This window comes from Nematolebias whitei, chromosome 12, assembly GCF_014905685.2.
Source record: "Nematolebias whitei isolate Nwh7 chromosome 12, NemWhi1, whole genome shotgun sequence".
Taxonomy (NCBI): domain Eukaryota; kingdom Metazoa; phylum Chordata; class Actinopteri; order Cyprinodontiformes; family Rivulidae; genus Nematolebias; species Nematolebias whitei.
In genome coordinates, this window is record NC_056509.1 from 31956926 (window position 1) to 31969569 (window position 12644).

General features: G+C 37.4%; 1 protein-coding gene across 1 annotated transcript in view; it reads right to left on the reverse strand.

The window, feature by feature from the left end:
• si:ch211-278j3.3 (E3 ubiquitin-protein ligase RNF19B) overlaps positions 1-12182 on the reverse strand; it is a 13440-nt gene extending 1258 nt beyond the window's left edge. Inside the window, exons 1-5 of the mRNA XM_037685142.1 lie at positions 12167-12182; positions 11336-11483; positions 7615-7777; positions 6058-6172; positions 2860-2991 (exon numbers count right to left, since the gene is read on the reverse strand). Of these exons, the coding sequence (XP_037541070.1) occupies positions 2860-2991; positions 6058-6172; positions 7615-7777; positions 11336-11483; positions 12167-12182 (574 nt within the window). The remainder of the gene's footprint in view (positions 1-2859; positions 2992-6057; positions 6173-7614; positions 7778-11335; positions 11484-12166) is intronic.
• Between the last annotated feature and the right edge of the window lie 462 nt (positions 12183-12644).

Consider the following 12644-nt stretch of genomic DNA (forward strand, 5'->3'; position numbering starts at 1 on the left):
ACATACATACATGACCCGTCATACATACGTACATACATGACCCATCATACATACGTACATACATGACCCGTCATACACACATACATACATGACCCGTCATACAAACATACATACATACATGACCCGTCATACAAACATACATACATGACCCGTCATACATACGTACATGACCCGTCATACATACATACATACATGACCCATCATACATACATACATACATACATACATACATACATACATACATACGCACATAAACACACACACACACACACACATACATAAACCCTTTCCAAAAAATTTGAATATTGTGGAAAAGTTGTTTAACTTCCATAATTCCATTCAAAAAGTTCATCTTTAATAGATGATAGATTCATCCATCCATCCATCCATTTTCTTTACCCGCTTATTCCATTTTGGGTCACGGGGGTCGCTGGTGCCCATGTCCAGCAATCACTGTGCGAGGGGCGGGGTACACCCTGGACGGGTCGCAAGTCCATCACAGGGACACATAGAAACAAACGAGACAAACAACCGTTCACTCTCTCACTCACACCTAGGGACAATTTAGAGTTACCAATCAGCCTAACATGCATGTTTTTGGACTGTGGGAGGAAACCGGAGTACCCGGAGAAAACCCACGCATGCACAGAGAGAACATGCAAACTCCACCCAGAAAGGCCCCTGGACCGGGGTTTGAACCAGGGACCTGCTCGCTGAGAGGCAGCAGCTCTACCAGTTGCGCCACCGTGCTGCATGATAGATTCAGGTCCCACAATTTAAACAATTTCAAGTATTTATTTGTTTATTTTGACATAATTTGGGCTTCCAGCTCATAAAACCCACGAAAACAGGATTTCAAAAAATTAGAATACTGTGAAGGCATCAGCCCACACTACTCAGTTTTTGCAGAAGCAAAAAAAAAAATAGGATTACAACTAATCAATCAACATATGGTACTTTCAAAACAATATGTCAATCTTCAATACTTGGGAATCCCTTTGCCTTAATCTCTGCCTCGATGCGACGTGGCATTGAGGCAATCAGCCTGTGGCATTGACTGGGAGTTATGGAAGCCCAGATTTCATTGATGCTTGCTGTCAGCTCTTCTTTGTTGTTGGGTCTGGTGCCCCTCATGTTCCTCTTGAGAACACCCCAGAGATTCTCAATGGGGTTTAGGTCCGGTGAGTTGGCTGGCCAGTCAAGCACTGTGGCATGGGCATCAAACCAGGTTTTGGTGCTTCTGGCGGCACGGGCAGGGGCCAGGTCCTGCTTGAAGATGAAATCTGCATCTCCATACAAATCCTCAGCAGAAGGAATCATGAAGTCCTCTAAAACATTCTGGTAGACTGTTGCGGTGACCTTGGATTTAAGAAAGCAGAGTTTACCAATACCTGCACCAGACATTGCACCACAAATCATGACTGACTGTGGATATGTCACAATGGACCTCAAGCAGGATGGGTTCTGTTCCTCACCCTTCTTCCTTCAAACCCTTGGACCTTGATTTCCGAATGAAAGGCACACTTTACTTTCATCAGAAAAGAGGACCAAGGAACCCAACAGTAGTAGCCCATCTCCCAGATGCAATGTGGTGGTTTTTGAAGCTGTGACTCCCGCCTCAATCCACTCTTTCTGGATCTCTGCCAGATTCTGGAATCTTCTATGTTTGATAATCTGCTGAAGCCCATGGTCATCTCTTTTGCTGGTGCATCTTCTCCTGCCACATTTTGCCCTTCCACTAGACTTTCCATTGATATGCTTGGACACAGCACTCTATGAACAGCCAGCCTCCTCAGCTATGACCTTTTGTGGTTTACCCATCCTATGGAGGGTATCAATGATGGTCTTCTGGTCAGTTCTTATATTTGCAGTCTTCCCAAAACTGAACCAAACTGAGAAAATTGAACCAAACTGAAGCAATTTAATGACACCTGAGGAAACATGTGCAGGTGCTTTGAGTTTAGTAGATGATTAGTGTGTCACACTCTTTTTAAAGCTTTCATGCCCTGCAACATTTGGGCTGATTTCTCCACAATATTCTAATTTTTTGAAATCCTGTTTTAGTGGGTTTTGTGAGCTAGAAGCTCAAATTATGTAAAATAAACAAATAAAAACTTGAAATCGTTTAAATTGTGAGTCCTGAATCTATCATCCATTAAAGATGAACTTTTTGGATGGAATTATGGAAGCTAAACAACTTTTCCATGATATTCAATTTTTTTTGTATATATATATATATATATATATATATATATATATATATACATATATGTTGGGTTTTTCTCAAGCGCGTAGATGTTTAACAACCCATTAAAATACACCAAAAATCACATCTACTTTATTAAAAAAATTCTGGGGAAGGACTCCCCAGACCACCCCGCCGGCCCGCTATTTGTGTTCCGCCGTCAGTCGGTTTACAAATTAAGACCTGTTACTTGGTCTGTTATGATTCTGTTCAAATTTATGTAGTTTTCTGTAATAATTTGAATAAGTGTCAATACATTTTTGTCCATTAAGTGAATAGGTAAAGTTTTAAAGTGGTTTTTGATGCTGTTAATTTTCTCAAAACTGTAATTTTTGGAAGGTCAGATTAAAAACTTTGTTAATTATGTGTGTCTTGAATGAAAAATACCCCATGTTTAAAAATTGTTTAAACACTATTAAAGAACAGGTCTTAAGTATTGATGTTACACAAATATTTCCATTATATTAAACAGGCAAATTGAATAAAATTACTTAATAAACATGAGGGTTATGAGGGGGTCCCTGAAACATTTTCTCTCCTGTAAGAGGTCCCTGAACCCAAAAAGTTTGAGAACCACTGCACTAAAGCACAGCGTGATTCAGTTCTGGACTCACAGTTGGCCAAGTCTTCGAGCTGTATTTTGTGTGTTTCAGGGGGCTCGTTCTGTGACCGACACCAGCCGTTCCTACAGAGTGACATAGGAACGACCCCGTAGACATAAGTCAGCATTAGCGGCACACCAACACCTGAAAGACAACAAGAAGTTTTATTTATCATGTAAAAGATTTGGGATGTCAAACTTGGAACAAAAACTTTAATAATAAATGTACAGTAGAAGGAAAGAACCACAACAGAATATAACTATTGGTAGAATCTTCACCCAAGGTGCCACGGCTTTAAAATAAAACACACAAACACTGATTTTTGAGAAAATTAAAGGATTTTAAGAGTGCCTTATAGTCCGAAAAATACGGTATATACTTGGTTTATCATTTCGTTTAAAAGCTCTACATTAGTAGGTTTACATGCTTTATTGTAAACATTTCTGACAGATAAATAGCTTAATGTATATTTTATTGATACCAAAGGAGATTCATATCAACAAAGATCAAACATCATCAAATTGTGAAGGTCTAGTTATTATCTGCAGGAATACTGCAGATGGGTTTCAAGCTTTAAAAGCTAAGACTTTTATTGTATTTCATAAAACTGAGAAGCAATAATTTCTGTGGTGGAAATATGTTGAAACCCTAAAATATTTAACATAATGTATGACCTGCTCAGTTTTCATAATGCGCTACAATAACAGTAACACAAAATGACCACAAGATGAAGCTATTGCTTTTAGAAAGAGGACTTGAAACAGTAAATAAACAAGTTTCTTGGGATATTAATCTCCAACAGGATGTAAGAAAATACAAGCAGCAGTAATAGCATCCAAAAAATGTGATAACATAAGTAAATTAAAGGGAAATGCCTTGTGAGTTAAGAATTTTGTCAAAATACATAAATTATTTTGATTTCCACCCTTTCTTTTCCAGAAGCTTCTCAAAAGATGTTTTCAGTAAACCCTCAAACACGATGATCAGAAGCAGCATGTGCTGTGCTGTGTAATTATGCAACGCTGTCCTCAGATAGGAATTTGGAAACACAAAGCTGAGTGCCAAACAAACAAAGCGACATCATTAGCAGAGCCAGAACACTGAGTTGTTATTGACGGGGTGAAATCGGGGCAGGAGAACGACCCAGCCAGCCGAATGGCCTCACACACAGGGATGAGCAGATTTGTTACACTGTGTGTGTGAGCGTCTTTGAAAAAAAAAAAAAAAAAAAAGAGCAAAACAATGAAGCAATTGTGCCTGAATTATGAAAGAAAACAAGATTAGATGTTGAGCATTAGGTGCAAAACAGAAATGTAATGAGATAAATGAAGGTTCAGAGACAGACAAATTTACATGTACATGTAAAAAAATTGGAACATTGTGAAAAAGTTCAGTATTTTCTGTCAATCATTTCAGAAAGTGAAACTCGTATATTTTATATTTTTACTCATGACACAGAGTAAAATATTTCAAGCCTTCATTTCTTGTAATTTTGTTGATTATGGCTTACAGATAATGATAAAATTCAGTGTCTCAGAAATGTAGAATATAAAGTTCCATAGTAAAAACTCGTGCACACTATGCGCAGACGAATCCCCAAATGTCGCGTTCCTCAAGTTACACCACTCCTGAACCAGAGACAACTTCAGAAGCGTCTTACCTGCTGAGGATTTCAGAAAACACAGTGGACCAACACCAGCAGGTGACATGTCCCCAAATTATGACTCACTGTGGAAACTTCACTCTGGACATCAAGCAACATGGATTCTGGGCCTCTCCTCTTCTTCCAGACTCTGGGACCTCGTTTTCCAAATGACATGAACATTTACTTTAATCTGAAAAGAGGACATTGGACCATTGACTACAGTCCAGCTCTTTTTGTCCTCAGCAGGTAAGACGCTTCTGACATTGACTCTATTCAGGAGTGGCTCAACATGAGGAATGAGACATTTTGTCATGTCGTTTGTGCATAGTGTGCATGTTTCCAAATTAGAACTTTATCACAATATTCTAATTTTCTGATACACTGATTTTTTTTTTTTGTTGATTTTTTTCATTATCTGTAAAGCCATAATCATCAAAATTACAAGAAAGGCTTGAAATATTTCACACTGTGCAATAAATTATGTAATATGAGTTGCACTTTCTGAAATGATTGACAAAAAATATTGAATTCTTTCATGATGTTCTAATTTTTTGGTTTGTACTTGTACATAAAATAGACTTTGAGATGAAGTACTGGTACACTGAGGTTGAATGTGAGTGATACAGCTGACTGAACTGAACCCATGGGGCAAAACAACAAACAAACAAACAAAAACAAGCATGAATAAACAACATTCTGGAATACGTGTTGTAAAGACATACAAGTGATTAAACAGAGAAAAGTAAAGAGGAAAAATTTTGATCGTTTAAAAAAAAACTATTTCCTAAGAGCTGCATACAGTCAGCAGTTTCAGATTTTTTCGGCATGTGAATTATTATTTTTTTAATATATTTAATTATTTTTTGCCAGAAGTTACATGAAATGATTATTATCACTGTCTCTACAAACTGCCAAACCCAAAATGCAATACAACACTGGTAGCCTATACAGTAAAAAAAACACTTATTTTAATTACAGATTTTATAAAAGGAGGGGGGCATTCTAAAGTTTTTACATGTTCGATTTCCCACCAACTTTTGCCTCAAAAGCTTTACTGAACATCTTGACATTTACCAGAACCCCACACAGTTCTCCGTCAGAAGGTGAAGCTGCTATATTGCTAAGATTAGCTAAAAGCAAATTTTTGCGCTATCACTCAATGAAAACAACAAAAACTTATTGTTTAGTGTTGCAATTTTATTAGGTTTGCTACTTTTGTTTGTAGTAATAACTAATAATAGTTTACCAAAAAAATTTAGGCTGTTTCACATTTTACAAATGACCAAATATCAAGCTACGTGGCTAAAACTCAAGGAAACTGGCTCAAGTATGCTAAGAAAAAGGCTATTTTTTAATAAAAAATGTCAGTGTTAAGTAGCAAATGTATAGCTACAACTTGCAAGAATGTTACATTTTCAAGTCTTTGAATGGTACAGACCATCTTTATTTACGATAATGGCACAGACAAGTCGCTAAAAGTCACTAGCTTTATATTTTAATGGTTATTTATAGCACTAAACATAAATGCTCAGATGAAAACACTTCAAGATGATTCTCCTTCTTACCAACAGTGACAGCTGCTATGACCGGCGACACAAACACTGACATCATCACCCCGCTCGCCACAGTCAAGTAGTGCTTACTTCCTGAGATGCTATTTTTCTTACAGCGACCGTGGACCTGGAAGGCAATAAATGGGAAACAAATTACCTCATGGAAATTTAATTTGTTCCTTCTTGTTGTTCTCCATCTGTGCAATCACTTATCCACCTCCATGAATGCATTTATGCAAACAGGAGGGAAAAGTAGGCAAACTGTGAAACCAATATGTGACGCTAGCACAAAAACCAAATCTATAAACACCTTTAATTACAAATGCAAGTTAGTTTGACCAAGATTACTTCATCCACAGTTTAATTAATATCTGTTAGGTGCTAAAATCATTTCACTCCCAGCTTACAAGTATAAGCACATTATATTTTTAGACAGACACTACCTAGAAGTAAAATGTACAAAATACATTTAAAGTTAGCTGTTTTAATATATCGGTAATACAAGCGGGGCTCCGATGTCCTCTGTTGCAGGAGGATTTGAATAGTGAATGGTTTAGTTTTCTAGATGAGTTTCTCTGACTGGAATTGAACAGAGAATGCAAGTAAACCATAATGTTTTTGATGCAAGATATTCAAGTGGGTAGATGTTACACTGCGGAGAACAGAGGAAGGTTGTTTTCTTGTCTGAGTGACAGATCCTGGTGAGCAGAGGGAGAAATTTGATCTACCGCCAGGTGCAATATTGGAGCCAGGAGGTTGCCAGAGGTGGCCTTGACCACCGTGGATGAATCTTCGGCCATCGCAATCATTTGAGGAAACTATACTTTTAAGAGAAAGCATAGCTTCCTCAAATGATAAAGGTGTACACACATACACACATATGTACTGTGTGTAGAGTAGACCGTCGCTACTTCGCAGTTCGACTTTCGCGGACTTGCTCTTTCGTGGTTTTTTCAAAATACGATTGGACATGACACAATTGGCTGATTGATGGATGAGCCATGGATTGATTATTTAAATAAATTATTTTAAATGATTTAGCGCCTGCTAAATCATTAGGTGCAGGGAGGAGCTCCCTCTGTTAGGATCTCCTCTCTGCCACATTTCTCACTCGTGCTGCAGCGGCTTGGCGAAGAGTTAACCCTTTGCTGTCCAGATGCACCTATCGACTTTTGTCTTCCAACTTAAAATTCAAAGTATGTCACGTGGTAAAATCGTCATGAACACAAAATATCAAAATGTTAAAAGTTATTTTTAATCATTTTAGAACTTCTATGTTCAGTTACAGTGTAACTTTTTTAAGCTGCCAACCCAATTTTCAAAAGGAACATTTCTTACACCTAGATGCAGCAACACACCGAATTGGAAGTTGGTACATCCCTTACTTTTCAAAATATTGCACTCACGACTTGCATGGATAGGCACACAGACAAACAAACTGATGGACTGTATCTCCTGTTCCCCCCTTTTTTTTTTTGGCTCCGCAATGGGATAAGCTCATACAGCTGGTTTTCTAATAAATAACATGTTACGACATGAGATGTAATGACTGTTGTTGCTCTCACTGACCTTACGGCCCATGTAGATTGGTATGCCCACTATGATAACTGGAATGGCAATGCCCGCTATGAGGGAGATGACCACAGGGGCTCCAAGTAACATGCCCACCTGCCACAGTACTTTGCGGGTTTGAGACCAAGGCTTCTTCCCCCAAAATGTGCATCCTGAGGGACTGAAAGACACAACAGACACAACTGCTTTGATAAGTTAGGAGTTCAAGTGTATTTTTAGTTATTATATTACTGCTGTTTCTTATCAGTGGCAATGATAGTATCTTGATATCCTCAAGAAAATAAAACTAACATCAATGACCTATTCACTGTTTCAGTGAGTAGTGCCAGTATATGTATAAACAATTGTGTATATATAGTTTAGTTTATGACTAAATAAGTGAACAGCAAGTGAATTCCCATCAGTTTTGGGGTTTGACTTTATTCAGAAATACAGCCAAACCATCCATCTATGCGTTCTTTTTTTTTTAGCCGCTTTTTCCTTTCTGGGTTGTGCAGGAGCTGGTGCCTATCTCCAGCAGTTGAACAGGTACAGAGCCACATAGAAGGAAACGAGCCAAAGAAATACTGTATTTATCCTCTTACCTAGGGACAACTTAGTTTACAGCCAACCAGTATTGGTTTAAAAAGAGTCAACACCAACGTTGCCCTAAATGTTGGAAAAAAACAAAAAATGGGAGTCCATTTTTGGCCGAGTAATTCAGACTGCTGTGGAGAACAGTTTAACTGCCTCCTGCTGTTTGTCTTACTAAACCCACGCTTAGCTCGTAGGAGCACAGAGAACACCGAAGGGCAACGCAGTTTCTGAGAGAACGCTGTTGTTTTCCAACAGCAAATGTCACTTCATCACTTCGAATAACCTAGTGGGAGGAAAATATAATGAGGTATTGTGAAAGTGCTCTGTTGCTCTGGACCTGCAAATTTTGCTGTACGATGCTAAAAGCTTTGCCCTTTTGTCGAGCGCTCGCTGTCATTTGCAGTAAGAAAGACAGACAAAAGACGATGGGAGAGGAGAAGAGGAAGATCAGGGGAGAGGGGAGCGATCGCTATTTCTGCACAGGAGTAAACACAAACACAAATTACAGTTTTGTTTTTTTTTAACAGCTAAAACCTTTTTCAAAAATTCATACATCATACTCTCATCATTCCTCTGTAACCCTAAAGTTGATTCAGACACACCAGAAACATAGAGATACAAACAGAGCAGCTCATCACAAATTAATGACTCCCACGTTAAAAATCTATGAAAAAGAAATTGGTTTGAATAAATGTATCTTATATGTGTAGATATATGATCACACCTTACTGACAGATCCAATGTATAACTCTCATTGACTAAGAGTTTACAGATTTTATTGGGTAAAGCAAACTCTACAAGTAACAGTGACAGTGGAAGTACTATCTGAAGATAACTGATCCTGACAAACTATACCAAAAGGTGGCGAATTGATTCACTCATTGTTCAATGCTTCTGTAATATAAACTAAATGTAGAGAATATTTTCTAGAAAATGCAACAAAAACACAAAAATGCAGTTTGTTCATTGGTATGAACCTGAAAGTGTTTTTGAAATTGTGAAAACTATCAATCAACCCTTTGTAGAGTATGCTTTCTGGGCATAAGACCATCTAAGATGGACAGAAAGACAGTGGATATGTGTCATAATGAATAAATAAGTCTATTTTTTGCTATTTTTCTTAAAGAACAGGGATGTAGGTTGCTATATGCCAAATATAACATAATGAAATGATGAGTTAGTGTCCACTGCATGGATGACCAAACAGATGAGCAAACTGCTTTTAACAAGAATAAAACTCAAAATTGTCACAGTTAACCTCCATTGTTGAATAATTAAAGGCATAATTAAATAATGGTTCTTGTAAGCAATAATAAACATGAATTACTTCCAAGCAGGGCTTAATTTGAGCCGGATCCTGCTGGAACGAGATCCGGGAACTCTCTTATTTTGACAGGGCGCAACTGTTTTCTTGGATCCGGTAACGCTCAGGCTTACTAATAATATAGTTATGAACAAATATGACTGCTTTGAATGATTAAAACTTAACTGAAAAACAATTACATAAACAATAATTTTAAACACAGCCACTTACGAGCTTCTTAAAATCACATAAGAGCTGCCTCGTCAAGTTGCATTTCCACTTTTACACTTAAAAAAAATCTCTGCCCATAAAAGTACAGTCATGGGCAATTGAATTAAAAAAACTCAAAAATATAATTAAACAGCACAACTAAATTGCAACTCAGTTTGGCAGTTTAAGTGGGTCATTAATACAATTTTATTGTTTTATTCAAAATACGAGAGAAATGTTTGATGCGTACAAATATTATGTATCAAAACAACGGCACTAATTTGTCACAACAAAAGTGATCAAAATGTCGAAAAGACAGTCCAATTTACTTTTTATTTTAAAAAGTCTTCTTATTGTCCTTAGCTGGACAACAGAGAATTGAAGCACCTTAAGGCAGCAGCAATCGAGACTGGAGCAGGAGCGAGCAGGTGGTGGGGGTGAGTTCTGACAAGCAGGAAAGTGAATTCACCAGAGAAGAGTCGGGCTTGGAACCGCCCAGTAAGAAGGAGAGGGATAGGATGCTTGAAGATGAGTGTTTACAAATGTAGATAAACGTAGACGTTTAACAACAAATTAAAATACAGCAAAATGCAGGAAATCGCAACTACTTTATTCAAAATTTTCTGGGGGAGGACCCCCATCCACCCCGGCCCGCCCACTATTTGCATTCCGGCATTCATAGGTTCACAAATTAAGCCCTGCTTCCAAGTTGGTGATATTTTAACATTGTCTATGTTGACTGATGTGCTGAATATGAAAGGCTTTACACCTACAGTGTTACCTTTTATTTACTGGCTGAGTATTCTTAAGAAATAGCTTGTGCATGCTTTTTAGTAGAACTGCAAGGCTCTTATGTGTGAAATAAATGTCATCATGAGAGGATTTCTATGTAAGTTGCTGCTATCAGCAGTGTGGAAATTATATAGCTTTAGACTTATGTGTAGCATTCATCATTGCAGTGAACATTTATTGCAGTAGTGGTGTAGTCTACGTGATATGCGGTTATACGGAGTATACCCACTAGAAAATCTTGAGAATTTCAGTATAACCACTTAAAAGTGCCCAATGATACGTTACATATCATTAGGCATGTGTCATTCATACGGTAAATGGCAATTCAACACTTCCGTAACAATCTATTGGTATACTTGTTTATTACATTTGCTTATCCAGCGAATTATTGTATAATTAATACTTATGTACTTAATATTTAATACTTGAACACGTTTTGCTTTGATACTATTTTATAAATTATATAACGTGTTTTTAATACAAAGCCAACTGTTGTACAAATATTGTTGTTCATTTATTCACATATAAGCATCAGAGAAAATTGGAAATGTTCAATATGTTTAAAAATCAAAATAAATTGACAATTACATTGTACTAACCAGTTTACTTTGGTTTCTAAGCACAGTATATGGACCAACCGCAGTAAAGTTAGTTTTACGTTGGATGTTGGACATCGCGATCCGTGGCTTCAATGGTGTCCAACGCCGAACGTAAGACTAACCGCGGAATACCCACTACAAAAATGTAGAATACACCACCGCTATAAAGCTTACATTAATTGGTCTGTTACATCTGATTATTTCTGCGGATGTAGTGAGCTGAGTGTGAACATGATACCTGAGGTAGTGCACGTCTGTAATCTCCTGCATACACAGCCAGCAGAACTGACAGGCACACACAGTGCAGTTCATACGGTTACAGCTGCCATCGTTGGTCTTCATGATGTAGGCGCCGCAGCGAGGGCATGGTTTAATCTCCTCTGCATCTGCAATGGAGTCAATGTGTAAGAAAAACCTGCAATGTTTTTTTTTTTCTAACTTGAAGAAAACTGTGTATTTTTGTCATTTAATTTGCCTTAGGAAACAGGTATGTTTTACTTTTTATACATTTTATAGATGACAGGTGTTTTGACAATTTACAGTCAGACAGTTGGGCTATTTGTTTCACAGTTTAATAAAACCAAGCTAGTTGTTATGTCTTGGTTTCATCTACAGGTACATCTAAACAAAATTTGAATACTGTGGAAAAAGTAAAGTATTTTTTTTGTCAGTCACTTCACAAAGTGAAATTCATAGATTCATAGAGCGAAATATTTCAAGCCTTTTTGTGTAATTTTAATGATTATGGCTTATTGATAATAAAACCCCCAAAATCAGTGTCTCAGAAAATAAGAGTATTGTGATAAAGTTCCATACAGGAAACTCGTGCACACTATGCGTAGCATCACAGACGAATCATCACTAACTGTGGAAACTTCACTCTGGACTTCAAGCAACGTGGATTCTGAACCTCTCCACTTCCTCCAGACTCTGGGACCTTAATTTCCAAATGACAAACAGAATTTACTTTCATCTGAAAAGATGACATTGGACCACTGAGTCTAGTTGTTCTTCTCCTTGGCCAGGTAAGACGCTTCTGATGTTGTCTCTGGTTCAGGAGTGGCTTCACTTGAGGAATGTGACATTTTCTCATAAGACTCATCTATGCATAGTGTGCATGAGTTACTTCCTTACTTATATATATACTTACTAATACGATCAAATAATTTTTATTTAAGATTTTATATATACAAACCGGATTCCAAAAAAGTTGGGACACTAAACAAATTGTGAATAAAAACTGAATGCAATGATGGGGAGGTGCCAACATCTAATATTTTATTCAGAATAGAACACAAATCACAGATCAAAAGTTTAAACTGAGAGAATTTATAATTTTAAGGGAAAAAAACTGTTGTTTCCAAATTTCATGGCGTCAACAAATCGCAAAAAAGTTGGTTTAAGTCCATTTTTACCACTGTGTGGCATCCCCCCTTCTTCTTACAACACTCAACAGACGTCTGGGGACAGAGGAGACCAGTTTCTCAAGTTTAGAAATAGGAATGCTCTCCCATTCATGTCTAATACAGGCCTCTAACTGTTCAATC